The sequence below is a fragment of the Podarcis gaigeae genome, assembly GCF_964106915.1.
Source record: "Podarcis gaigeae genome assembly, chromosome: 3".
In the NCBI taxonomy this organism is placed as follows: Eukaryota; Metazoa; Chordata; class Lepidosauria; order Squamata; family Lacertidae; genus Podarcis; species Podarcis gaigeae.
Window position 1 is genome coordinate 75,941,326 of NC_139680.1, and position 27,890 is coordinate 75,969,215.

Below are 27,890 nucleotides of genomic sequence, written 5' to 3' on the forward strand. Positions count from 1 at the left end.
CAAAGCGGCTGCTTGCCAGGAGCTGCTTGGGCCGCTTGCCTATATTTGGTTCACCACCAGGTGACCCGTCCAGATCAAGAGCGGAGCCGGTCGGCACGATTCCTTTCTTGGTCCTTCTCCGGCAGGCCCGGGGGGCCGAGCGAGGGAGCTGCTCTCCCGCCGGGGCCTCGGAGGAGGAGGGGCCGCCGCCACGCCTGCGCCGCTCACTCCCTCGCTCTAATTATAGCGGGCGCAGCTGGTGCAGTTTCCCGGCCCGGGAGGGGCTGGCGGGAGCTGCCAGGGGAGGCTTCCGGGGTGGCGGCTCCCTCGTCCGGATCGCGGCCACGCTGCTTTGCTCCAGGGTGGTCCAGCGTATTTGGGGTGGCTATGGACTGATCCGAGTGAAAGTCTTAATAGAGATCCAAGCCTCTGCATGAATGACACCCCCTAGATGCCCCGTGGAAATGCCAGGGTCTGTCTTCTCAGCTGGCTCTGCCCAGCGCACCCCCGTTCCCGCGACGGGATTTCTGAAGGTGGCGGCGTTTATTAAGACAGGAATATGCAGCTGTCCCATACCGGGATCGAACCTGCAACCTTGGCATTATCAGCACCACGCTCGTCTAACCCAACTGAGAGTGGGAAGGGATCACGGGGGTCATCTAATCCAACCCTCTGTTGTTGTGACATATGTACAAAAAGTTGCTGGGAGTGGGTGTGTACCTGGGCCTCTTCTGAAGGTTATGTGCTTTGGCTACCCCACCCCCACCCCGCAAAATGTATTCCCAGAACTACCTTTTAAAAATGAAATGGGGGAAAAAACATTTTATTTTGAAACAAAAAGGTCAGTATGTGATGTAAAGAAGAAAGTTGCACAACTCAAAAAACGAATAGACTTAGGCATACACTTGCAAGTACTGTAACTACAACAGGGCTGACAAAATCAAGAGGCCTTATATGTGGATCTATATGGCACATGGCACATAATTGCAGCAAATCCCAGGCATGTTGCTCAGAAGTAAGTCCACCTGCATTCACTGGACTGGCTTCCTAGTAGTTGGCATCTCTTTGTCTTGGGGAAACAATGGATGAGGGTGCCTTTGGGGGTGAGGTCAAGCTGTTGGAAGTCAAGCTTCCTCATCATTTTGTTCAGAATTGCAGTCTCACTTGGGCGTTGCTGCAGGCACCTCACGCAGAAGCATATCAATCTGCTCACCTAAGCTGACTGGTAGCTTTCCAGTGATTTGAGCTACTATTTTTTTTTCTGGTTACTGTTTATCAGGCAGAAATCTAATAAAATCTGGCTTTTCCTGACATGGATATTCACTGCCTTTTTACCTGTAATGCAACACTTGCAAGGTCTCCTTTCTGAAAGAGAGTAGCCACCTTAGCTGAGTTGTTGTTGTTATTATTATTATCTAGCAAATTTGTAAAGCGCTTGACAGAAAGTATCTAAATGGTGAATTAAAACCACAAGTTCTGATCTCTGTGCATGCTGAAACAGTTGCAAGTGATCAGAGGCACAGCTGGATAGCTCAGTCAGTAGAGCATGAGACTCTAAATCTCAGTGTCGTGGGTTTCAGCTCCACATTGGGCATTGCAGGGGGTTGGACTAGATGAGCCTTGATCACTTCTAACTCAGCAATTCTATGATTCTGTGATGACTCAGCAGACGTCACTGTGGCACATAAAGTATAAAACAGGTTAGATGAGTCCTACACAATCTGACTTCGCAGCCTGTTTTCAGAATTTTGATCAGATACAGTCATCTAGACTATTTGGCCTGGTTTGTCCCAATAGAATCTGTATGTTTTTTTCACCTTACGACTGGACAGGTTGTTCTTTGTAGGGGCCGATTTAACTACCCCATTGTGGAATGCTGTGGTTGTGGGGCAGAGAGGGAAACTAGCAGCTGTGTGGAATAACGCTTGGGATGGCAGACCTGTAAGGAGAAGGTGAACTTGGTTGTGTAAACATTACTGTTTGAACTTAGGACTTTGTCTGGCACAGTGAGCACCTTGAACAAACCTTAATCACAGAGAACACATGGCTAGATTACAGCTCAGGTGCTTGCTAAGGAAATTAATCATTTACTAACCTACACAATCTCTTTATTTTCAAAGGTAAGGGTTTAAAAACCTTTAAAAATCACAAGACTGCAGTTCGGTAAAGCACCTCTGATGCTGGGAGTTGGTTCTAGGAATGCTAATGCAATGTTAGCATGTTTTCCAGTGACTGGAGCACTGGCTTTTGGAACTGCCAAGATTTTAACTATTTTTCATTAACTAAGGGCTTCACACATTAAAAGGGATAGGTTTTTAAGTGTGAGGAATGGCAGCCAATCATGGCTTCCCAATTGTGCCCTTGTGTGGCATACCCATTTTTCCAGACACAAGTCTTCCCTACACAAGTAATAGGCAGAGTAGCCCTTGCACCTTAGTCTACAACCCGGTTAAACTGAAGTACTTGTATTTACACTAGATCATACCCCAGTCCTAGATCATACCCCAATCCTAGATCATACCCCCTCCTTATCATGTCAGATGTAAGTAAATCCCATTCATTTTCAGCGTGGCTTGTAATATGGTTAAGATTGTGGCGTCAAGCCCATTGTCTTCACATAGAACAGGAATCCAAGTATTTTTGTTTTAGATCAGTCTGTCGACTCATACATGTGTAATTTTTCAGCCTCAGATCTTTATCCATGTAATCTAATAGTAATTGTAGATCCTTTTTAAAATTTCCAGTACAAAGCCATACTGTTTGAGGAGGTGTGTTTGTTTGTTTATTTGTTTTTGGAAATGTGGCAGAAACCTCAGATGGGTAAGAGACTGTAGCTTAGTGGTAAAAGCACAATTTCCCCCTGTAAAATGGGGATGGAGAACCTGAGGTCACCAAGTCTCTCCCCAGGCCACACTCTTTACTGGCCTTACTCTGCATCCTCCTTGTATGCTTTTGCCCAGCCGGAATACATTTTTGGTATCTGATAATTCTTCTTTGCTTGTCATGATGAAGGATACAGAGGGGAGTGTGGAAAGTGTGCAGAATCTAGCCTGCTGTACAAAGGTAAAATTGGTTGCCCCGGCAGCTTTGGCCTATGGCTCTGCTTGCCACAGGGATGCTGCCCTTGAGATTAAAAGGATTCCCCATCCCTGCTATAAAAAGTTCCAGATTCAGTGTCTTGTGGCTCCAGTTAAAAGGTCAAGTAGCAGACAATGGAGAAGATCTGCTGCCTGAGACCCTGGAGAGCTGCAGCCAGCAGAGAGTAAATAATGCTGAGTTAGATGTACTAATGATCTGACTCACTCTAAGGCAGATTCATCTGAGTTGATTATTTTTTAGACAAAAAACAAAGCTGGTTGTTGTTGAATTACTAGGCAGAGTCCCTACACCCTGTTATTCCCACTACCTCCCAACCTGCAAAATTCATAATTGCTGATTGTCAGCAGCACTGTGGGATTAGGAAAACTTCCCTCTTGTTTCTTATTTTTATTTCAGATGCATCTCCTTAAAGGAGGATGGCTTCCCCCACCACTGTGCTTAAGGAAGAGCATTACAAGACAAATCCTCAGTTTTATGCCACAGTTTTAACTTTCCATGGCACAAGCAGATTGCAGTCCTTGAAGTAGCTTTAATTGAAAGCATTTGAACTTCATGCCGCATAAATGTGTCTAGGACTGGGTGGTTGGGGAAGCCCAGATTCTCTTTGTGTTGGCAGTCTTACCCTAAATGTACACAAGTAAATTCCAGTTTTCAAAAGGATGTATTTCTATGTATAATTTGCAGCCCAGGCATTCTAAGATAAATTGGATTTGCAGTCAGAAGGTGCGTAACTGAAATTGTTAAGCCAAGAATATGCTTAGCATACGCTTTGCTTTACACTCCAATTTACATATCACTACATGGGTGGGGGAGGTAGGAATATGCCTTCCTGAAGTAATCTACACTGCTATCAAATCTGCCATATGAGCTTGTAAATTCAATTGGACAGAGGACTTGTTTCTGACAAATTGTTTTCAGGACTGGGGTGCCATGCTGCAGGCCCCAAACCATTTCCAGTTTCTGTAGCAATAGCTGCACTGAATCCAGCAAGACTTGCTTCTACAGAAACGTGCATAAGATAGAACTTTAAGAGGGTGAAGGACTGGATTTAAAATTGTGTGAAAGCCTTAGAAAAGTAGTTATAAATTTATAAATGTGACACTGATTATTTATGGTTCCCCCCCCCCAAGTGCAGTAAAACTGTATAAGCATTGTGGTAATTTAAAACGAGGAGAAATATATATATTTTAAAACACATTGCTCGTTCAACTTGTTGCATGATATTAAAGTGTCACTTATAGGTTGGGAATTTGTTCAAGATAAAAAATATCATGATAAAAACAAATGCTTTATCAGGATTTCTGATGACAACAGCTTAACCAAAGGCAGTCAATGAGTTAATAGTCCAAGTGTCCCAGCTCCAGTCTGGAATGATGAAACGGATAAATATGTATTCCATTCATCTGTTAGAATAGCCTGACCTTGGTCTATGACTGAGGAAAGGCGTGTCCTCTCAAGCTGCAGTTCATGAACAAAGGCAAGCAAATGAGGGTGACTCAGGATTTCATGTGGCCTAGATGCAGCGAACGTTTTCTGAATGATTACACATCTACACTCAAGAATTGGGAAGAGAAACCTATTACCCTTTACCAAGTAAAACTATTTTATAAGCTGCCTGCAGGATTTTCTCTCTATCTCTAAATAACCTTGTCCATTAGCAAGAAGAGTTTGAAAAACATCTGACTTGCCTGGTCAGTAACCTGTAACAGTAGATTTGATAAAAATCAAGGGCACTTTTATATGTAACGGTAAGAAGAGTTTCTTTTACAGCCACCTTTATTTTGTAATCTCAGATACAGGTAGGTCTACTAAAAGTGGGTAATAATGGGCCATTCAATTCACCCCACTGCTTTCATACACCTCCTAGCTATTTATTAGAACTCTCATCTGCTAATGTCTTTAAAAAAACAACAAAAGAAAACAAAAAACTAGAGTTGCAGTCTTTGGCAGGAGCAAGCTTTAAATAAACTACTTTTCAAATCTTTCCATGCATGCAGTCCTAAATAGTTGCACCACAGAAGCGATCCCATTGAAATTAATGGGCCATCCTTTCCACATAAATGCAATTGGTTAAAGTTAAAAAAAAAATCATCGGCTTATACCTGTATCACTTTTTACCATTTAATTATTTATAGCATTGCATATACACCATCAGCCAAATAATATCATGTAACTGTAAACTGGAACTTCTCAGTTCAGTCTGAAGTGCAGGAGCCCTTGAATTTTTAAAACAAATTTAGTCCCACTGAAGTCATTGGCTTAAAAACACATTTTGACTGGGCTATTTGTGTAAACTATCTTTAGCTGAACTCATTCCCCCACTTTAACAGTGCAACTTTTAGTGTTAAGCAACTTGCAACCCCTTATACCTCTGCAGAGTATTGTATTTGGTGCTCATGCAGAATTCCTATTTAAATAATTAAATTATATATTATATTAAAATATCCAGTTCTTATAAAACTAAGAATAATATATCATAATCATACCTTAGCATTTCCCAATATTGCGCATAACCAGTAACGTTTCAAATAATAGTTTTTCTACTTGGTACTTGTTTTGATTGGGAGCATCTAGGCTGCATCTGTGCATGGTAGTTCATGGTTCTCCACATCACATTATTGCAAGGAGAAAGTCAAGTACCCCAATGCTATATATATTTAGCCAGCATTTCAGTGCTAAACTTATTTATTTGGACTGAATTCAAGGAAAGATTCTTCCACTTGCATATACTTAGGATAGTTGTTTGCCACCAGCCTTGTTTGTTATTTATATTAGGGTTTAACACCTCCAGCTAAAAGAACCTTTTGCAAAGCTGCAAGGTAGACAGTGAAATCACCTGCCCTCAATGACTCTCTCATGTCAGCAGAACACTGTGTCTGTTCTTCTTGGTAGTAAGGTGAGAAGGATTTGGCCCTAGTACAGAGAAAATTTCCCAGGATCCTGTTACCATAAAAAGCCATTGGGAGAACCCTCCCAAATAAACCTCTTCCTAAATGTGATTTCACAAGATACATAGCTCAAGGCTTCATAGACCACCATACAATTGCTGAGCTTCTTTCTACTTTTATGTCAGGAGGATTGTCAGCCCCTCCTGAGGAAAAAAATAGTACACTTACAGTTACGCTGCTGTACTGCTCTTAGCCTAGGTTCTGTTTTTATGTCTAGCAAAAGAGAGCAATCTGTTAAAAATCCAGTTGATTTGGCTACTATGCACCTCAGTAGCTGCAGTATTTTTTAAAAAATGAAAAGGGCAACAAAAACTCGCAGAAAGTGTTTAAAGCTCCTAGTTTCATTTTATTCAATGCAAAAGATAAAAAATAATAGGAAAAAATAGTAATGTGTTAGTTTAGTAACTATAAACAATGAAAGCATAGTGCAGGTGATATTTCAATAAAAGTAACTTAAAAGTGTAAATGAAGGTGAGATTTTGACAATCACACTCTCCATTAAAACAACATTTTGCTTTATTGCTATACAAATTATCACCATTAAAAACTTCAAAAAAGTAAGGGTGCAAAGCCTGACTCCATTGAAATTAATGACTCGGTTCACATTAGCTGCAATGGAATCAAGGTTTGCATTATTATCAGAGATTAATGGTAGTACTGTTGCAGCTAAAGCACTTTAAAAAAACGTTGTAGCCAAGAAAACATATAGTAAATATAATGTGATCCACTGTGGTGATGTCATAAACTTGTCAGGAAACAAACTAAAATTACAATAGGCCCAATTGATCCAAAAATCATTATTTTTGACGTTTCTGTATTATGAACTTATAATGCATGTTAGAACCGGTCACCTTAACAGGTTTGGAAGGAGTTGACTGAACAGGTGGAGAGCTTTGAAATGTGTTCCAGCTGTCATCATGTGGTATGACAAGGCCTAAACTTTCCCACTATTTAAACTACTTTAAAGAACATACAGTGATATTACTGGGCTACAATATATGAAGACACTTATTCAGGATATAAGTGTAGTAAAAGAGCTTTTGTTGGAGATCTAGATCAAATCCCTGTCAATACCTTGACATGCCCGAATAGTCTTAGCAAGAAAAAAGTTACTATCATCCCCACTTCAAGTTAAGAAGCTCAAATCTGAACTACATGCCAAGACATCACAACAAACTTTCCAGGAAAATTTTGGTATGGATATTCTCTTACCTAGAATGCAGTTTCTCCATACAAATTGGTATAATACATGAGGTATCATGTCAAAGAGATTCTTAAGAACTTGTTACCATCTATCAATTCAAAATCCAATTTTTAATAAAGTGCCTAAATACATATTTCCACAGACTATAGTGGTTCCAAAGAATCCTTTACAGTTGTATATATGTGCGTTTTTTTCCTTTCGAACTGTTTAAACATGTGTTTACATAAGACACCAGTCTGCACTATATGTATTTCTATCATTTTAAAGAGCATTGAATTGGTTTATCATGCAAATCTTGTTATTTAATTTACACTGACCTGTAATATGGAACACAATGCTAGTGGGTGTACTTAAAACACTTCAAAAAAGAAAGGTTACTGTGCATGTGCAGTTTGGATTTCCAAATGTCATGACCATTAAAAAAAAGAAGCCTACCAAAATCTATTCTGCATTCAATAGCAGTCTGAACATTAACACATAAGAACAGTCTGACCCAACAGCATCAAAAACTGTTAAACCTAGTTGGAACAGATTCTCTCAACATCAAAATGTATAGTGTTATTTGCCACAGAGATGGGGACCATATAACCATCTTTCTGCTTCAAACAAGTCTATGTGACATATTATAAACACTTAGCACAAGGGCTTGCACAGCAGTGTTGCTAACACAACTGTAAACAGCACAGAATCACTACAGTAAGGCTTAACTATTTCTAGTAACTGATGATTTATTGATTAAAAATGTTGCTGTCTGATGCAAAAAAAAAGTGTGATCAAAATAATAATTTTACAAAAGAATTCTAGAAAGTAGTCTAAAAGGCAAGAAACTGGAGTTGATTTAAATCCCAAGCTGTTCCATTTAGATGAGAATTAGTTCTCTCCAACACAAGTATTATGAAATTTCAGGTAGAATTTTTCACTAATCTCTATGCTGCCATAATAGGCAAGCCAGGTAAAAGCCTCATATGCTGCTGTTATTACCATACTGTTATCTGCCACAACCTGGCAACATGTCAGCAATAGTAACAATCACAACATTATCATACTTGATAAGCAATATCAAAGCCCACCTGCACTATATTAAGTAAATAAATAAAAAAATCTGCTTCAGAGTTTTCCACATGGAGGAAGTGGTGATGTTAAATGGTGCTGAAAAGGCATGGATTTGTTTTTTTAAAAAATGGCAGTGCTATTCTGTCTGCACCAATGCACGGTTAGACAATAAACTAACTTATCACAAAAATTCTGCAGGAACATTACGTAATTGAATAAATGCAGTTTTGCAGTCTTACAACCAACCTCTTGAACTGTGGTCAACTCTGCCTTTAAGAAAAAAACAAACTCCCCAATTCCTAATGCAACAGCGCCTCACTTAGCATAATGCTCTGAAGGCAACTTCCTTATGGAAACAAAACTACTTGAAGAATCTGGCCATTTTTGCAGCAGTAGCAGCAGCAAGGGAATGATGTTTCCAAATGAAACCCCTTGTGCTTTCTCACCTGTCTTTGGACTGGACTGAGTGGCATTCCCACTTTAATCCTATGAACACCTTTAATGCCATGTTATCTCTAAAACCTGCATGCCTCCAGCATGTATTAGTGAGGGCAAAAAATAAGGAACCACCAACAGTAAGGCGTTCTTTACAATGTCAGATGTATTTGGCATTTAAAAAAAGAACAAAAAAAAAAGAGGAAGAAAAAGAAGAAGAAAAAACAAGTGCATACAAACACAGCTAGAAGCATTTCTGGTTTGCCAAGTGCTCTCTAAAAAAAGCAGCGCAAGTCACAGCCTACACTGAAAACAGTAACTCACCAAGGAAGCACAACAAATAATTGCTATAACAAAAAAAGAAGGGGAAAAAGTACATTAAGTACATACCTTTCGTCTTCAAAAAAATATAGAAACACAATGTATTCAAAAAAAGAAATCAAAATTATACAGCCATGTTTTATGAAGTCTACATTTCCCTTGTCTTGGAGATATATATATATATATATAATATATATATAGATATTTATAGGTATTTATAGATATATACAATTCAAGCAGTTTTATGTTAAGGTTGACGTTGCATTGAGAAACTGGGAAAGTCAAGAGTCCCTCTCCTTTTTCACTTTCACATCTCCTGCAAGAATGGTTGCAATCTCGCCCTGCATGAAGGCCCAAGGGACATTGGAGCCCACCAGAGGGCACTTCTCCCCACTGGGACAATAGACCTCCCCACTAGCTCCTTGCTGTTTGATGCTCTGTCTGGAGCAAGGGAAGCAAAATTTGTGGGATGGGACGGAGGGGCACTGCACAAAGTGGGTGTCTTCCAGGCGCTCGTGACACAGGGTGCAGCACAGGGGGACGCTAGCTGCCAGCGAAGAGTCTGGGAGGCTGGCGGGGTGCACAGGCTCCATCCCTCCGGCATTTGCCCCTTGGCTCTGCACCTCCCGGGTTGGCCTTCTTTGGTTCATAGGGGATGGCGAGGGCGGGCTACTGCTATTCCTCCTGGTGGTGGAGTGGACCTGGTTGGCATCTTTGGAGGCATGGTTCCCCCCAGCATTGTCTGCAACTAAAATGAGCGCCGCCATCGGGGACTGGCCGTTCTGGACTGCCTCGGGTGGCGTGGTCCGGTTGGAATGAGGCGAAGCGGTTGGCGGCGGCGGGGACATGAAGGACGCAGCTGCCATGGAGATCTTCATCCCTTCTGACGAGGTTGGTAGCCATGACTGCGCCTCGCCATTGATTTTGGGAGGTCCGGCTTCACCTTCAGGTTCTGGAGAAGGCTTTCTCTTCCTCGCAGCCCGGGCCCCTATGGAGCACAGATCAGGAGAGGAGATATAGTGTCGCAGAAGCACAGAAAACGTGTGCCAAGCGTCAGGGTCAGGATGCCACACAGCCCGGTCAAGCCAAGCACTTGGGATTCGGGCCAAGTTGCTCGCTGAATTCTAACGGATCAAACCAGCTTAAACCCCCAGTAAATTCAGCTTATCTGGGGCTGTGGATCGGCATGTGAACACGCCGTGCCAGCGCTTACACTACAGTACATGCTGCATGCATTCAAATGTGCCCACACTGTACCACCCTCCCACGCTGGCTGCCGGCCAAAAGAGCCGCTCGCAGCTTGGTAATCTTCCACTCGCTCCGAGCCCATTCAGGCTCAAGGCAAATCTATGCCCCAGCCGAGCTGCAGCCGTGAGGGGCGCGCGGGATCTGCCGAGCCCAGATAACTCCTGCATCCTCCTTATTTGCACGCCCAAAGCGAGCGCCTCGGAGCATATGCGGAACATATGGCGCCTGGCTCAGGAAAATGTCTGCTGTTGCTCGCAGCAGCCCTGCGCGCCTCAGCTCCCTTGGCGAAAGAATGCGGCCAGGGCAAGGGAGGGGAAATCCTCTGTCAGTGTCTGTCAGCAAAGCGCCCTGACTCATCCATGTTACACCAAGCACGCCGCTGGGGTTTCAGCACCAGGAAGTTGGGCCGAAATGGCGACCCTGGCTCGTCTTTTCCATGAGGGGACGCGGGGGGGGGGGAGAGTGCTTCCCTTCCTTCTCCCTCAGAAACCCACCGCCAGCCCCTCCCCCTGCTCAGGCCAAGAGCGCGCCCCCGCCCGCCCGCGCCCCCCAGTTCCCCCTCAGCGCAGCTCACCTGACTTCGCCACCGCGCCGTTGCTGTCGTAGCCCAGCAGCCTCCCGCCCGCCATGCCGGGCTCCTTCTTGAACTTGCTCTCGTAGGGCACCGCGTGGCCGCCGTGCTGCAAGGCCAGCAGGGTGTCTCGCACGGTCTTGGGCTTGCCCATCCACTCCTGCTCAGCGCTCGCTGCTGCTGCTGCCGCCGCCGCCGCGCGGCTTTTGCTCTCCGCGCCGAGCTGCTCCAAGTTGTCCGCCGAGCCCCGCGCCTGCTGCTGCTGCTGCTGCTGGCCCTTGTCCTTGCCCTCCAAGTCGCTGGCTCCGCTGCCGCCGCCGCCGCCGCTACTGGACGACGACGAGGACACCGAGCCGGGCCGCTTGTGCCCCCCCACTTCTCCAGGCTGCTGCTGGCTCTGCTGCGCTTGCGAGACCGACACCTGCAGCGGGGTGGGCGCTCCGGAGATGGCGGCCAAGGAGGCCGCGGCGGCCGCCGCAGCGCGGCTATTAATATTGATGGCGGCGGGCAGGGAAGCTCCGTTCATGAGGGGCACCAGGGTGGGCGCCACGGCGTGCGTCCGCCGCGGGTTGGGGCTCTGGCGGTTGAGCTCCGGCGGCTCCTCGGGCTTGGAGAAGCCGTTGGGCACCAGGATGCCGTTGACTTGCCGGCTGCCCGCTCCGTACTCGGGTCCCAGGCGCGGCGGCCGCTCGGAAGGCGCGGCGGCCGCCAGAGAGTAGCGCTCGTGGGGCTGCGGCGGAGCGCGGGCGGCCGCCTCGGCTGCAGCCACGGCGGCCGAGTGCATCTCCTTGGCGCTGAGCGGCGGCGGCTGCTGCTTGGCGTGCGGCGGCGGCGGCGCAGCCCGGCCTTCCTGGAAGCTGTGCGCCCGCTTGAGCTGCCGAGCCGTGTCGATGACGAACTCCACCCGGTCGGCGCCTTCGTAGTTGACGCAGCCCCTGCAGACGGGCTCGGTGAAATCCCAGATCATGGCCCAGGGCATGCGGGGCAGGTCGCACAAGTAGCACGACTGCCTGCGCGAGGCAGCCGCCACCGCCACCGCCGCCGACGACATGGCCGAGTCCAGGGGCAGCGAGCGCCCCGCGTCTCCTCCCCTGCCTCCTCTTCCCACTGCTGCTCTGCGAGCCACCGGGGAGGCTCTGCGCTCTGCAGCCGCTGCAGCCTCTTGCACCGACGGCCGCCTCCTGCCGCCGACAAGTGCCGCTCCAAGACGGGGCGAGGGCGAAAAGCTTCTTCCCGGGCCCCGCTCTCCTAGTCCCGCAGGCTGCAGTCGCTCACCGGGACGCGGCGAGACGCATCGCCCAAACCAGGCGCTCTCCGACCCCCCCAGTACAGCGCGCAGCTCGCTCTGCCCGCGCCGCGCTCTCGCTACTACAGCGCTGCCCGCCGGCTGCCGGCCGCCCAGACACTCGCATTGGGGCGGGGACTCCAGAAGCCGCCGCCGCCGCCGCCGCTGGTGCGCTCTGCTCCAGTGACTCGATTCTTCGACAGTGCCCAGGAGCGCCTGCGTGCTCGGCTCTCCCCCTTCCTCCTCCTGCTGCTCATTGAACTTCTGCCAAGACAACAAGAGCTGCAAGAATAACCAGCTCTCTTCTAGTCAGCACACGGGAGGAAGGGAGGGAGGGGGGAGGAGGAGGGAGCGGCAAGGATGCAAAATGGGGAGCTGGGGGCCTTCCTCTTCTCCTGCCTTCTTCTAGGCAAGGCTTCCATGATAGTAATGTTGGCTGGACTCCCCCCTCCCCCCAATGCACATTTTGCGTCGCATTATTATGGCACTACTTGTTGTTTCAAACGGGTTTTTTGCATACTGCAATGGCCGCGTTTGGGAATCTAGGTTACCATTTGATCCTTTGGTCTAATTCGAGCTTCGACGTTGACTCTCATCGTGTGACCTTCGGCAAATCGCTCGGGGTCTGATTCTCTAGATTGGAAAGCTCTCCCTTTAGCTCAAACCCCTGATCTTCTCTTGCCTCCTCCCGCCCCCTGTAAAAAGGCTTAATTATAGTACACGAGCTACAGGAAGGGATATTGTGAGAGGATTATGAGTGAATCTTTCGGAGAGCAGCCACTCCCTTCAGTTGCATCAGAATTTATTTATTTTTTAAAAGCCTTGTGCAGATTTACTGGGAAGTAAATCCGAGGGGATTTTTTTCCCAACACCACTCAGATCGCAAACATATTTACACTGCAATCCTAGAAATATCTACTCAGAAGTAAGCGCCACTGCATTCACCATCTCTGGTAATTGTGAATAAGATGGTAGCCTTACCTGGGAGTAAGTCCTACTAAATTCCAAGAAGGGTAGGCTCGAGCATGCCTACAGAGTACTGTACCACTAAGAACGCATAGAATCAGACAACCTGAGGCTACGATCCCAAGTATACTAACTTGACAGTGAGAATCATTGGAATGATTTGATTCACTTGCCATATAAATGTAATTTCAATTAAGACGTATGAATGCTTTTCCAAAGTCGCTTCCTTACGGTAAAGACTGCAACCTGACCTAGTCATCCATGTACAATTTGCCAGCGCAACCCTATGTGTTTACTCGGAAGTAAAGTCCCACTGATTTCAACGAGTCTTGTTCCCAAGTAAGTGCAGAGGATCGATGCATGTGTTCTATTTGGAATTAGCAGCAAGTGGAATATTTATATTTCGTAACAAAACAAAGCATAGGAATAAATAAATCCCTTGCGCCAGAGAAACCCCACTGGGGGGGGGGGGCACGAGAAACCTGCGAGGGGGCGACGGTTTCTAGTATTGCAACGCAGGCAATATTCTCAAAGCTCATAAATCTATTATGCTTCATCACTGCTTTGGCTACGCTTGCTGGTAGCAAAGTTCATTATGAATTCATCTCTTAAAAAAATGAAAAAGCAATGTCTTTCCCAAATGGGGACATCCCGTTTTCTTTCCTGGTATTTTTAACCATGAAACAGGAGCAGTGTGTGCTGCGCAGATGGTAGAGGTAGAGCGCGTGCACCCGCACCTCTCCGTGTAACATTTTCCAAACAATTGCTTCCTTCCCACCCCGCGTAACCTTCAGATATTCTTCTTCCTTCTTCCACGAACAGCTCATCCGGTATTTGCATACGAATAATAACCCAAAAATAAAAACCCCAAGCGAAACCCGTTTCCCCTGCAGAAAAGGCGGGATCCTACTGTGTGTGTATATGTTAGTGTCACTGTGTGCGCGCATGGGATTGTGCCGAGTAAACAAAGTGGAAGCGTTTCCCTAAAACTCTTGCGTCTAGGTCACCATTCCCACAGTATTGCTGTTGCTGAGTTATGTAGGTTACAAAGGGGAAGGGAGGGAGAAGGGAGCTCTGACGTTCGCATTTTGTTCAAGGGCTTCTGCTACACTCGGCATGCGCAGCCGCAGTCGGGAGACGTGACTCTATGCCATTGGCACTTGATGCCTTGTTAACGAAATGCACATTCCAGGGACGGAGAAAGACTTACAGGCAGCACCGCCGCTGCGCCGTCACAGCGCTAAGCGCCGCCCTCTCTGCTGCTATTTCTGGGCGATGAGCGCTCCCTTCCTCCCAGGCTTAACTTTTTACTTAAGGTAGTATGAAAACCTCCTTGTAGGCTACTGTGGAGGACGGGTGCAAAATGGCGAAATGTGCTGCGCCTTTCTCCCCTACGTCTTGCACGCCTTTGCTGCTGCTCGTCTTTGCAGCGCTCGTCTTTCATTCAGACTTCGCTGGGTTGTGTGAGAACGATTTGGCATTGCAGATCCGAGTGCTACAACCTGGCCAGCTTGCACATTTTTGTTGTTGTTGCTGCTGCCGCCGCCGCCATAAGACCGATTTCTCCCTGCTGCAGTAGCAGCAGCAGCAGCAACAACAACAACAGCAGTTCTTCGTACCCTAAGCCTGCTTTACGGTTACAGACCCTCCTGGCGCGTGAGCCGATTAGCAACTGCAGTTCAGCCCGCGCTGGCCTTCAGGCTGAATTTGCAGTATTTCGCTATTAACTCTTCCGCCATCCGCAAACTCAGTTACATGAGCTGTCAACTTTCCGACCTCCTTTCTTTTTCTTTTTTGCAAACACGCCCCGGGCAGATTATTTTTTTTTAAAACCAAACTCATTTGAACTGGAATGAGCTGGTTGTGAGTTGGAAGAGCAGAGTGTAGATTATTATCTTTACAACTGGATTGGCAAAGCGAGGGGGAGAGGAATCTTGCTGACGCTTCTGCTGTGTTGCTATTGAAAATGCAGTTACTGTTTGAACAGCTTTTCCTAATGAAGCGGAAGGGTTTGTTTGGCTCCCCACCCACCCACCCCGAGCAAACCACCCTCGGTTTTATTGACCTCGTTAGATCACATTAATAAACCTGTTCCGAAATATCGTGGAAGGCATTTAATCCCGAGTCAACACGTTCCGTGTTGTTTTTCATAATCATTTATATATGGCAGGACTCCCGTGGGGATTTCCAGAGTCGATGCTGTCGATGCGTTTTCAAGGGCTGCCAGCCAATCCCATCAGCACACAAACCAGTGCAGTGGGGTTGCTGAAGGCTACCCGAACCGAACACACGCCGACTTGTGCAAAAGAGATGGTGCAAAGCCCCAATTCTCTTCCCTGTTAAACTGGAGGAGACTGCAGCCGGTGATACGTTAAGAGAAATTCGATCCCCCGCCCCGCCCGTGCAGTGAGGGGTTAATGGTTTCTTGCCCTCTGATGCCTCCCCAGCGATGCTAGTTGAAACGTAAACATTGCCCTTCCTTCTTCGCCTAGTTATGCTTCCCCGCACAGCTCTGAGCCAGTCATCTACGCCCACTCCCGCTCCTTCCCCTCCGTGGCCCCGTCAAACAATGCGATCGTTGTCCAACCTCATAAAACAGCCTTGCAGGATCATTTTGTGTGTGTGTGTGCGCACGAAATGAAATCGGCACATCTATATAATATTTACATTTGTGCCGGCGCTGTTTAACCAGGGAAGCCGGGATCTCCCTGAGAAATGTATTTCTTTTCACAATGGACGGCCATCAGTAACGTCTGGAATTTCTCTGAAAAGAAATGGCAACTGCGGCACCGCCTCCCTCCCCACCTCCGCTTCATTTTTTTTGTTTGGACAGGCAAGAGTTAACGCGGCTTGTTTTCAGTTCCAAAGCCGCCATGCCTTTTATGTTCTGTTCCGCCGAATTCTTTGTCAGCTGCGTTCTCTGCCTTCCTCCCCCCCCCCACCCGAAGAAGCTGTATACTTTTAGTAAACAGATCTTTGTTTTTGTCTTCCACCCTCTGCCCTCGTTCTTTCTCCAGAGTGAAATTGGATCCTTTCCAAGCCGGCTGCAGCAACTGCTGCCTACACATAAAGAGGAGGGGAGAGGGAGGCAGAGGGGAGAGGGAGACGGGTTTCTAGGGTGAGGCAATGCGTCTGCAATTCACAGAGACAAGGCTGGAATTGTAATTGCTTCCATCATGTGATGGGCTTATGAAAGAGGAAGTTCGGATGTTTTAGTCACGTACCTCTGTGCCCTCTTGCTCAGCCTCCAGGTTCTGTAAAAGGAAAATTGCATGTGTAGTTTGCCTATACTGGCGAGGAGCCAAGAACTAGCGTGTTTGAGCACGGAGAGAAAATTGTGACGGTTCTGAACTGCTAGCGAAAACAGGGAGGGAGAGGCACCTTTTTCAGATGTGTACGGGGAGGAACACATCGGGTTCCTTTAATATAGTGTATTGACAAACATCAGACACAACGCTTGTAGGCTTTGACGGAAAAGGTAGAAAAATATATAGTCCACATCAGCAAAAATGCTTCCACACTTCTTGTCCTCCTCTTCACCTCAAAGCCTAACTATTGTTGTTCTTTTAAAGGCGTCGAATGCATTCCTAGAATCAAACAAAGGTCCTTTTTCGTTTGGGGAGTTTGCTCTGTAAAACTGAGCTGAATCAAAGTCCTTTGAGCTTAACCCGTGCAGGGCTTCCATTGTTACATGGGAGTTCTATACAGTACAGTCATACCTCGGGTTACAGACTCTTTGTGCGTTTTCGGGTTGAGCACTGCGCTGAACCTGGAAGTACTGGAACAGGTTACTTCCGGGTTTTGGTGCTCATGCATGCGCAGAAGTGCTAAATCGCTCTTTGTGCATGCGCAGAAGACCAAATCGTGATCCGCTTGTGCGCAGACGCGGCGCTGCAGGTTGCGAACACTGCAGGTTGCGAACATGCCTCCCGCACGGATCATGTTCGCAACCCGAGCATCCACTGTCTTTAGGAATTGTTATTGCTGGAGGACACCTAATGGTAGTTGGCTGTAATACCATCTGCCTGTTAAAAATGAAAAAGAAAGACCTTGCACAACTGCTTGAAAAAGACAAACATACTAAACAACTCAGATTCTGCTTTTGACTGAAGTATAAAATGGCAGGATGATTTCTGTAGGGGACTATGGAATCGCTTTATGATGTTCTATAGAAATGAAACAACCCTTTTAATAAAATAGCAAGATAGCCCCTGAAATAATGGATATAATTTGCTCAAGCAGTTGGATCAGTTAGCAAAGCAGTTGATCAAGATTTGGCTGCAATACAGAGGATTCTGTAGCTTCAAGCTGGAATTGGAAAAATAATCTCTCCCTCTCCCTCTTCATTTTGCAGAGGGGCAATCTATACCTGACTTTTTCCTTTATTGTAACTGGAGTGAAAATTATCCAACATGTTGGGGTTTGGGACGAGCTTTTTAAATAGGGCCTTATTACCATCTCTTTTAGGCCCAGTGGAACAGCTGCTTCTTGCAGAAAGGTATTCACCACCCCCACTACCGACTTAGCCCCTTGATGGCTTTTATATACCATGAAGGGCAAGGGCATACACATCATGGGATCTGTCTCACTTCTCCAACAGTTCTGTGCACGTCCTCAAGATCCACAAACTGAAAAGTATCCGTAACAACTGGATACGTTAAGAGCAAGCTTTGAAACCTAGGTCTGCAATAACCATGGTTTGTGTTCTTATGGCATCCAAGTCAGAATGGCTATGATCATTTTGGCTGAAAGGCTTATTGCACGTTGGTCACAGCATGTGGTTACTAGATGTCCCCGTTTTCTGGGGACAGTCCCCGGATTTAGAAATCTGTCCCCGGACAAAATTTGTCCCCGGAATGTCCCCGGGTTTCATTTAATGTCCCTGGATTTGTATTTTGAGTGTTGTAGATTTATTAGTAGGGAATGAATGTTGCATGATTGGTTCAACGGCACAAGACACATCAGATGGGGACTTCCAGCAAGGCAAAATGGTGGGTGCCATGGCAGTGAGCAGCTCCTGAAGCCAGCCAGAGCCAACTGCACTACCAGGCTGGCTCCGGGCTGCTGAGACTGCCGCTGCCACTGCTGAGGGGGAACTGGGAATGCCCGGCGCGTCAACTGGGGGAACCACTAACCCCCCCCCCCGCCATGACCCAAATTGAGCTGGGAGCAAGAGCACCTGGCCCACTGCCCAGCAGTGCTCCGGGGCCAGTAAAAACCTCAGAGCCAACTCAGGGAGGAGGAGGAGAAGGAGAAGGAAGAGAGAGAAAGAGGAAGGAGAAGAAAGGGGGAAGCCCTGACCTTGCTGCACCACCGCCACTGAGGAGGAGAGGTAGGAGAGCACTGGGCGGGCAGGGACATGTGGCCAGCCCAGGCCCAACCCAAGCCTACTCCATGGTGGCTAGAGCTCCAAGAGATCAGGCCAGAGCCCAGAGGAAGGCTGCGCAACAGAGGAGACCACAGAAGAAAAGATATTACCTCTTAATTTTTTTAAAAAAATAACTTTTTAAGTAACTTTTTTTTTAAAAAAAAAGTGTCCCCGGATTCTTTGAAAAAAATCTGGTAACCTTAGCAGGCTATTGAATAGACCTCATTACCATCTTGTGGGCCTGGGTGCAATAGGCCCCTGACCACCCAACTCTGTGCAGAGACAATGGTGGTGGAGAACAAAAATGTCTTCATCACTACCAGTGCCACAGATTGAGCCCTAAATGGGCTCTAGACCATGTTTGATCAGGCTCATCCTGAGTTTTCCACCAATATCACTCTATATGTTGTCCCATTTGTTTCATCACTCCAAGCTCCCCATAGAACCAGGGAATTTACTTGGCTCTCCTACATAAGAGAGGGTGGTCAGGAGCAATCGTGCCAATGCCTCAGTCTATTTTTGTGTTCTAAAGGCCTTCAACAAAATTAAGTGACAGGGAAATCCCCAAGATTTGTCAGGAAACCACTTGGATACATGAGTCCATTAGGAGGGACCATCCTAGTTGGTACTCTATCCCTGGAGAGGCTTAGTGCTCCAGAAGCCTAAAATGAACCTGATAGTGATCTTTTCATGACAACAAAATTACTGAAAGTTCCACCACACCCAGATCACTTTTGTTTTATTGAGCACCAAAAATAAAAATAATAGCAAAGGCAGATTCTGTGTATCTGAAGAAATGTGCATGCACACGAAAGCTCATATCAAGAACAAACTTAGTTGGTCTCTAAGGTGCTACTGGACAATATTAAAAAAAATTATATATATATTTCAATAACAGATTGATGTTGCTTCCAGATGGGTGGCTCCTAGCACTAATAATATGTGGTCTTCAGTGACCTCTTCAGTGAGGTCATCTTCTTCAACCGAAGCATCAAGAAGTATACATTGATCTTTTTATTAACACCAAAACACTTTCACCACTTCTCTCTCTCTCACACACACATACAGATAGATTGGTAGGTAGTATGGAAGCATATACATGTGTGTGTGAAATGATTTTTTAAAAAAGCATTTTCTAAATTAGCATTTTTCTGTTATACTGCTATAACACTCATTTAAGTGGTGTTCCACTAATATTAGAGATAGAGAGAGAGAGAGCAAGAAAAGTGTTTTACTGCTAATTAAAAGACCGATTAAAAATAAACAGGGTGATAACATGGTGCCTAGCGCAAACGGTATGGATGAAAGAGTAGTGTCAAGGGCATCTTCTTAGGAGAGACCAATGGAAGCCATGAATTCCTGAGGAATTTCTGACAGGGCACTCACATCATGAATATTAAAAGTTTCCCAATGAATTTTTATTGTGTCCCAATGGTTTTTATCCTGTCCCTGTAAATCTCTTTGGGGACCCTTTTTTTGTGAAGCAATACATAAACTGAATGCATCTAATCAAATCCCAGCAGCCTGGGAGGCTCCATCATCAATGTTGAGGGACCCCATCCCCCAGCTAGTTTGGGAAGGGGAACAAGGATTTACAGGTCCCTTCAGTAAATCAACAGAATCTCTTTCAAATACTTGAATTCAATCAATATTGTGTTTAGTATTTTTACATACACACACCAACTTCTTGAGGAAAGATAGCCTTTTACAAATCTATCAAATGGCTTTAGGATCTGGTATGCTGCTTTGGCTAGGGAACAAAAGGATTGTGGGGGGAAATGGCTAATTCAGATGTAATGATGACACCATCTGTTTTGCTTAGACTACTTGATTAAGTCAACCAATTCAAGTCACTGGATTACAAAGGATCCTCTTGGGAACAGTCCAGCTGGACGTTCTCCTGCAAAACCCCTCATTTAAATGAATGGGAGCAGCATACACTTGCATAGTTCCTATTTCTTTTGAAACGAGACCTGTGCAAAAGATCTTCCCAGTGGTTTACCCATAGTCATCTGTTCAATTTATAGGATAACATATATCCAATAGATGCCAATCCAATTTTTCTTTGGCAGTCATAAAGGAAGGAGATTCTACACTATTCATGAGAAGCAAGTTCCACAACCACATCTAACCTGATTCCTTTATTCTGAATGGTATTTGTGACTTTGGGATACAAAGGGGCTGCATGTTCATGTTTTAGATTTCTTCTTCTGAAAATAAGTTAACTTTACCCCCAGCTGCCTCTTTTTCCTAATTAAGTTTCTGGGAATAACCTCCACAACCCTTTTACAAATAAACAGGAAGCTATGGAATCTGTGACCCTCATGTGACATAGTTCTGGCTCTATTCATGACTTTAAACGCGTTAGTTCAATAGGCCAAAAAAGAAAAGCCTCACAGAAAATGGGAACAAGCCAAGAATTTATCAGGAAACACATTACAAAATAAGGGGAAAACAGGGAGCTAAGAATATCACTTGGCAGATGCATTCATTTTGCAAAGCTCTTCAATTAAGTTTTCATTAAACAAATAAGTTTTTATTTTCTCAGAGCGTAACGAAAATAACAGCAGTATTGCATTTAATTTTTAAAAAAGTTTAGAACAGTCATGTTTAAAGCTTCTGTAATCATGAGAGATTTTCTACTTTGGAGGACCCAAACTTAGAAGTCTGTTGTTCTGGATCTTAGAAAGTTTGGAGAAAGGGTCACATTTCTATCAAATAGTTTTGAATATTCCAAGCCAAAGACAAAACTTTCTCAGGGCCTTTGCCAGAAGTGTTGAGCTTTTTCCAGTATAAGAGTTCCTGCATTACTAATTTGTTTCCCCAACTGCAGCAAAAATAAGGATAGGCCAGTTTCAGATGAATGGTGTTGAAACTACTGGTGTCCTTGTGGATCAGATGCAGAAGTAGTAAGCAGTGTAGCGCTTTACAAGCTTAAAGGAGGACATACACATCTTGAAATCAAGTAAACGTAAGCAAACTGTTGAGAACATGGCTTTCTACAATCACAGTGTGGATGCACTACAAGCAGTTTTTTAAAAAAATCATTCTCTTTATGACCCCCACCTCCTCCTTTCCCTTCTGTACATTTTGCCATACCCTAAATCCATTACTAGCAACCCACCCTTAAGGCTTCTCAGTGTCTTATGCTTGCTTATCAAGTGTTATGGCACAGGGTGTCCTAAGAGTGAAAAGCCAAATGCATAAGAATAAAGATTGAGGGTAATTAGTTCAGAATAGCTAGCTCAGTTGAAAAGAATCTGGGCCTTCCTTCTGAACACAAATAAAATTTGAATGTTCTGCAAAGAATTACAGCAAGCCCCCAATTTACACACAGTTAACTTATGTGCATTCAGCTTTACATGCATGGCAATAATAATAATAGTAATAATAATAATAATAATAATAATTTAAAAGGGGTGGAAAGAGGACAGAGTTTCAGGGGAAAAAACGCTTTGGCCATGCCACCCACCATTGAACCCAATGTGTTTTAACTATAAATGATTTTGGCTTTAGGCTCAATTCCTGGAATGATCTAACTGCTTCTTGCAGATTGATAGTGGCTTCCCATTGGAGGTCCAAATCACTTCCTTCTCAGGAGCAATAGCTAGTGAAAGTATGGGAAATTGCATTGTCAGGACACCTGACATATAAACGGAGAGTCCTTAATGGTTCATAAAAAATGGATCCTTTTAACTCAATATGGCATAAGTTTTTTCTCCTATGCTAATTCAACTGAACAGTCCACTAAACCCCCAGCTTTACAGACAAGTATATGGAGAGGTTTTATTGAGAACCAAATTGTCCCACCTTTTTCTACTTGTGCAACAACTGAAAGTGATGTTGTACTTTCAGTAGTTTATGGGAGGGGTTACCCCTCCTCTGTATCTGTGTTTTATTTTTGAACTTTTATGCCAATAAACTTTTAATAATTCCCCCCCCAAAAAAAGAACGAAACCCCTGCTCAATGGCGGGCCTACTGTATGACGCTGTTTGATTGAGTGTTATATCCAAAGCATGGAAGTTACCTCACTCAACTTGATGCAGTAAAAAGAAAAGCTTTTCCAGTTTCCAGCTGCTGCCAGATTTAGAGAAGGGATTTTAACAGGAAAGTTAATGGACAAGTCAAGCAGTTTGGTAGGTACATTTTTCCCCTACAGTAATTTTACTGGGCTCTTCTGGCGTAGTGGTTAGAGTGCCGGACCAGGACTTGGGAGTCCATAGTTCAAATCCCCACTTAGCCATGTAGCTCACTGGATGATCTTGAGCCAATTACTGCCTCTCAGCCTAACCTACCTCACAGGGTTGTTGTGGGGGTTAAATAAGGAGCGGAAGAACCATGTACGCCACTTTCATCTCCTTGGTTAAAAATGTGGGATACAATAAATAGGTGCAAAACCAGGAGAAGGTTGTTCTTTGTAGCGTTTTATAGGGCAGTCTCTCCTTAATGATCTGATGTTCTCTGGCTGATCCAGCAGGAACCATTATTGGTGTGTTTCTGCCAGCAACTGAATACTTCTTTTTAATTCACCCAAGCATTTACAGACTATTGATCACCTGCCCACTCATTTCTTTCCACTATATGATGTTGTATATTTTATGTAGTTTTAATCATATTTGATTGTTTAAATTATGTTTTACACCACTTGGCTATACTGAGTGAAAATCAATAGAGACATCTTTGTATGAAAAAAATTTGTTGGCATCCGTCTGTCTTGAGAGACAACAGAGTGCACCTCCAGGAATGAAATCAAACTGCTGTGTTAGCAGCACCGAAGTGACCCCCCTGGGGCACAAGCCTGGGCAGTGTATATGGCAGTCCTGAGCTGCCGAGATGACAAGACCCCACTCTCAGCCTCACTGGTGTGGTTCAACAGAAAGCAGAACAATATGTTTGGCACCAGCTTGGCTACAGGAGTTGCTGGAAGGAGGCGTGCAAGGCACCATCGAACCATTTTTGAGACTCCACTCTAGATTTGTGTAGGGTTTACTCTTTAGCCTTTACAAACAGGTTTCAAACAGGAGGTTTCCCATCATCCAGAAACTCAGTTGGTTTCTAACCTACCCATAAGGTTTCAACAGGTTGGGTTCAGGTAAAAAGGTAAAGGGAAGACTGGACTATTAGGTCCAGTCATGGCCGACTCTGGGGTTGTGGCGCTCATCTCGCTTTATTGGCCGAGGGAGCCGGCGTACAGCTTCCGGGTCTTGTGGCTAGCATGACTAAGCTGCTTCTGGCGAACCAGAGCAGTGCTTGGAAATGCTGTTTACCTTCCCGCTGGAGCAGTACCTATTTATCTACTTGCACTTTGACATGCTTTCAAACTGCTAGGTTGGCAGGAGCAGGGATCGAACAACAGCAGCTCACCCCATTGTGGGGATTCGAACCGATGACCTTCTGATCGGCAAGTCCTAGGCTCTGTGGTTTAATCCACAGCACCACCCACTTACACAAGTGCTATTTCATAGGGACCACTATTCACCTTCAGATGACCTGGATGCAGGAATGGAGTATATTGCTACAGCTTTAGCAAAATTAAAAGGATAGGATTAGAACGCAAAATTCCATTAAGAGACTCAAATGAAAGATGGAAGTCAAATCAAGCACATTTGTAAACAAACCTATAATTTCACTGGCCCTTTGCAACAATTATAAGTGCAAAGTGGGGTGTTTAATTGTGAATAAATAAAGTTATGTGTATGATAATAATGGAGATGGTTGGATTACATTACATATGTACTTTCATAGAGACAAACAGGGTAAGAAATTCACTCTTGCTGAATTGGAACAAATTCAATTTAGAAATGAATCAACGCCCAGACTGCCAAGGAAGGCTGGAGGCATTATGTTACTGGACAGCTAGCTTTTCTAGGAATATATTTTGGGGATAATGAAACATTACACAGAACCGTGTGGAGCATAACTCTGACAGCCACATTTGTTATAGAAAATCTGCTTAGGAAGAGGGCAAACTGAAGCAGAGAAGTGGTGTGGGGAGCAGGTGATTAACCCTTTCCACACCAACCACATTCCCACTATAATTTTCTCCTCAAGTCACACAACATGTGTTTCCCTCTGCATGTGAGGTTAACTTGGGCTCTTAGTGAAGTGGAATTAATGGTTTCGGCACACAGGCCAACCATGGTCCTCCTGCATAACTAGGGTAATATTCTGGCCTCTCATATACTTCAAACCTTGGATCTATGCTGTGAATGCTTTGTAGTTTTATAGAATTTATATAAAGTAGATAGATAGATGATAGATTGATAGATAGATGATAGATGATAGATGATAGATAGATGATAGATGATAGATAGATGATAGATAGATAGATGATAGATAGATAGATAGAGATAGATAGATGATAGATAGATAGATGATAGATGATAGATAGATAGATAGATAGATAGATAGATAGATAGATAGAGATAGATAGATGATAGATGATAGATAGATAGATAGATAGATAGATAGATAGATAGATAGATGATAGAGAGAGAGAGAGAGAGAGAGATGATAGATATAGATAGATAGATAGATAGATAGATAGATAGATAGATAGATAGATAGATAGATGATAGATAGATAGATGATAGATGATAGATAGATAGATAGATAGATAGATAGATAGATGATAGATAGATAGATAGATAGATAGATAGATAGATAGATAGATAGATAGATAGATGATAGATGATAGATGATAGATAGATAGATAGATAGATAGATAGATGATAGATGATTTATATACTGCCCTTCATCAAAAGATGAATACAAGATAAAAACACAAATAAATAGTTCAAAAAAAAAAATAGCCCCCTCTCCCACAAACACATTTAATAGGCTATAGAATATTAATCAGCCCAAGGCTTGGTTGAAGAGGAACACCCAAACAATTCCTTTGCAGCCACCACACCTTGAACTTTCCTGCACCTTGACATCAAGAGTGGCAAAGGTGGGCATGTCTCACCCAAAGTGTCTGAGTGGGCCAACCTCTGAGGCTTGGAGCACCCAATTACACCTGCAGGCTAGGGATTCCCCAAAACTCCTTTATGTCCAGTGAGGAACCTTTTTTAGTCACATCCTATTCTAGTCAACATTCCTGGAAGAGGAGCTCCTGTTACTGGTGGGCGGAGCCAGAGGCAAAAGTCGGTGGACCAATAGAGGTGACTCTTCCGTTTAATCAGTAGGCTACATTCCATCCATCCAAAAGCCAGAGGTTCTACACAAGGAAGCGGCACCATCTCATGTTGAGGACACACTCCAGACTGGTGCTGGTGAGGGATGTGGCCTGGAGAAGGGTTGGAGCTTGAGGGAAGAGTGCCAAGGGCTGTATAAAGCTATTTAGATGGCCCTATCTGGCCCCTGGGGGACGCAGGTGGCGCTGTGGGTTAAAGCCTCAGCGCCTAGGACTTGCCGATCGAAAGGTCGGCGGTTCGAATCCCTGCGGCGGGGTGCGCTCCCGCTGCTCGGTCCCAGCGCCTGCCAACCTAGCATTTCGAAAGCACCTCCGGGTGCAAGTAGATAAATAGGGACCGCTTACCAGCGGGAAGGTAAACGGCGTTTCCGTGTGCGGCTCTGGCTCGCCAGATGCAGCTTTGTCACGCTGGCCACGTGACCCGGAAGTGTCTCCGGACAGCGCTGGCCCCTGGCCTCTTAAGTGAGATGGGCGCACAACCCCAGAGTCTGTCAAGACTGGCCCGTACGGGCAGGGGTACCTTTACCTTTTACCTTTATCTGCCCCCTGGGCCTGAGATTGCCAGCCCCTGCTTTAGGCTGTTTGTGCATGTTGCAGGGCTTTTTGATGTGTTTCAGTTGATATTCTTCTTTTATGCAGAACCCCAATTTCTAGAGAATGAACAAGAATATTTTCTTTGCTTATACTTAAAAAGCTGTCTCGCAGAAGTTATAAAATTATGGTTAACGCATCTCTTGAAATATTAAAGCTACTTATGGATTTTCCCTCTTGTTCTTCCATAATATGCATATCCTTAAAAATTCTCTTTGATTTGAATTTTGGTTCAAGGCTAAACTTCTGCGTAAGTTGATCTTTCTGATCTTCTTGAAACTCCAAGAAAAAAGAGCAGAGATTCATGTGAGATTTATGCAAGCCCACACTACACAAAAGGCCTCTTCGTACAGGGATGCATAATTTCAAAGGGCACATCCAAAGTTTGAGAAGCAGGAACCCTGCTGCAGCATACTCAACACCCACATGTGCAATGGGGACTGTGTTGGTCACTGCAAGGCCAAATAGCCAATTGGGGAGATGTCTACCTGGATCAACAAAGGCAGCATAGTCTTATATAGGTGCTAGCATAAAGCTCCACTCTATGTAGTGTTCCTTTTCAGTACAGCTTTAGATGATGATGTTCTCAGTTGGTGTCTGGTAGTGTTGATGTGTTGTAAATGGGCAAATAAGTTAATCAATACATAGAATCATAGAGTTGGAAGTCATCTGGAGGGTCATCTAGCCCAACCCCCTGCAATGCATGAATCTCAACACATGGTCCCCCATCCAGTTTGAAACCATACTGGACCGTGCTTAGCTTTGCAAATGTGCTAGCAGTTTCTTTGTGCACCACTAGCTTAATCAAGGCAATTGATTGAGTGGAGGTGCTCCTAGTAAAAAAAAGGTGATGGGCCCTGGAATGTCTGCAGTTTGGGGACACGCTTGGATTCGGCCATTGAATGCACAGGTGATAGGAGTACCTTAAGCTGTTTTGCCAACTGTGTCTGACCAAGACACCATCCTTATAAATTCAGTATAGAGAAGGAAGGCAGAAAGCCCATTTATACATTCTCTTTGTGGTTCTTCATGGGTTAAAAGCAGAAGAGAAAGAAAAGGTGGTGTTTAAACAGGGTGGGGCTATCTCCTTGGGGAGAGGCAGGTCGGTTTTCTGCTTTGAACATGGCTGCCAGGCTTTCCTTCCCACACATTACTACACTCTTGTAGATTCCACATCTAAATAAACCCAGAGGGACTTTTTATGAGTCATAATTACAGCATAAACACACAGACTCACACTGAGATAACAAATGCCAAGGTAGTAGAGAAGATAACAGGTAAACACGGATACTTCTTTTTCACCTTACTCTGCTCTTTGAAGCTAATGGCAAATTTCCACCTGCCTTGATCTCTTTGTTTAGTTAAGAGCAGAAGAAATACATCGGAATACAAACTACAGTCAGGGTTTTACAGGAAAACATTGACTGGAGGTTATTTGCAATTTATTGCCTCTTCATTTATGGGTGAGTTTTGGATGAGAAGCAAGTAAGGCATCGAATCTTGACACAGTGGTAGGGTGTACAATCATGTTAACAATGCACCCATGTTCGTTTTAACATTGAAACAATTCATTTTAACATTAAAATAAAAATGAATATGGAAGCATTTCTTCTTTTGTTCTTTGCC

General features: G+C 44.8%; 1 protein-coding gene across 1 annotated transcript; it reads right to left on the minus strand.

Annotated features, from left to right (window-relative positions):
- Nucleotides 1–9,081: 9,081 nt before the first annotated feature.
- On the minus strand, nucleotides 9,082–12,404 carry IRF2BP2 (interferon regulatory factor 2 binding protein 2). The gene is made up of 2 exons (XM_083731803.1): nucleotides 10,862–12,404; nucleotides 9,082–10,027 (listed from the first exon to the last, which is right to left on the minus strand). The coding sequence occupies exons 1-2, from the start codon at nucleotides 11,907–11,909 to the stop codon at nucleotides 9,321–9,323; spliced, it is 1,755 nt and encodes a 584-aa protein (XP_083587929.1). The 5' UTR covers nucleotides 11,910–12,404; the 3' UTR covers nucleotides 9,082–9,320.
- Nucleotides 12,405–27,890: the final 15,486 nt, after the last annotated feature.

What these genes read in the sequence shown, in the direction of transcription:
- IRF2BP2 (XM_083731803.1), bottom strand. Translation starts at nt 11,909, where the DNA reads ATGTCGTCGGCGGCGGTGGCGGTGGCGGCTGCCTCGCGCAGGCAGTCG. An exon ending in CGGCGCGGTGGCGAAGTCAG is followed by an intron (nt 10,028 to 10,861) that starts GTGAGCTGCGCT and finishes TGTGCTCCATAG; the next exon opens with GGGCCCGGGCTGCGAGGAAG.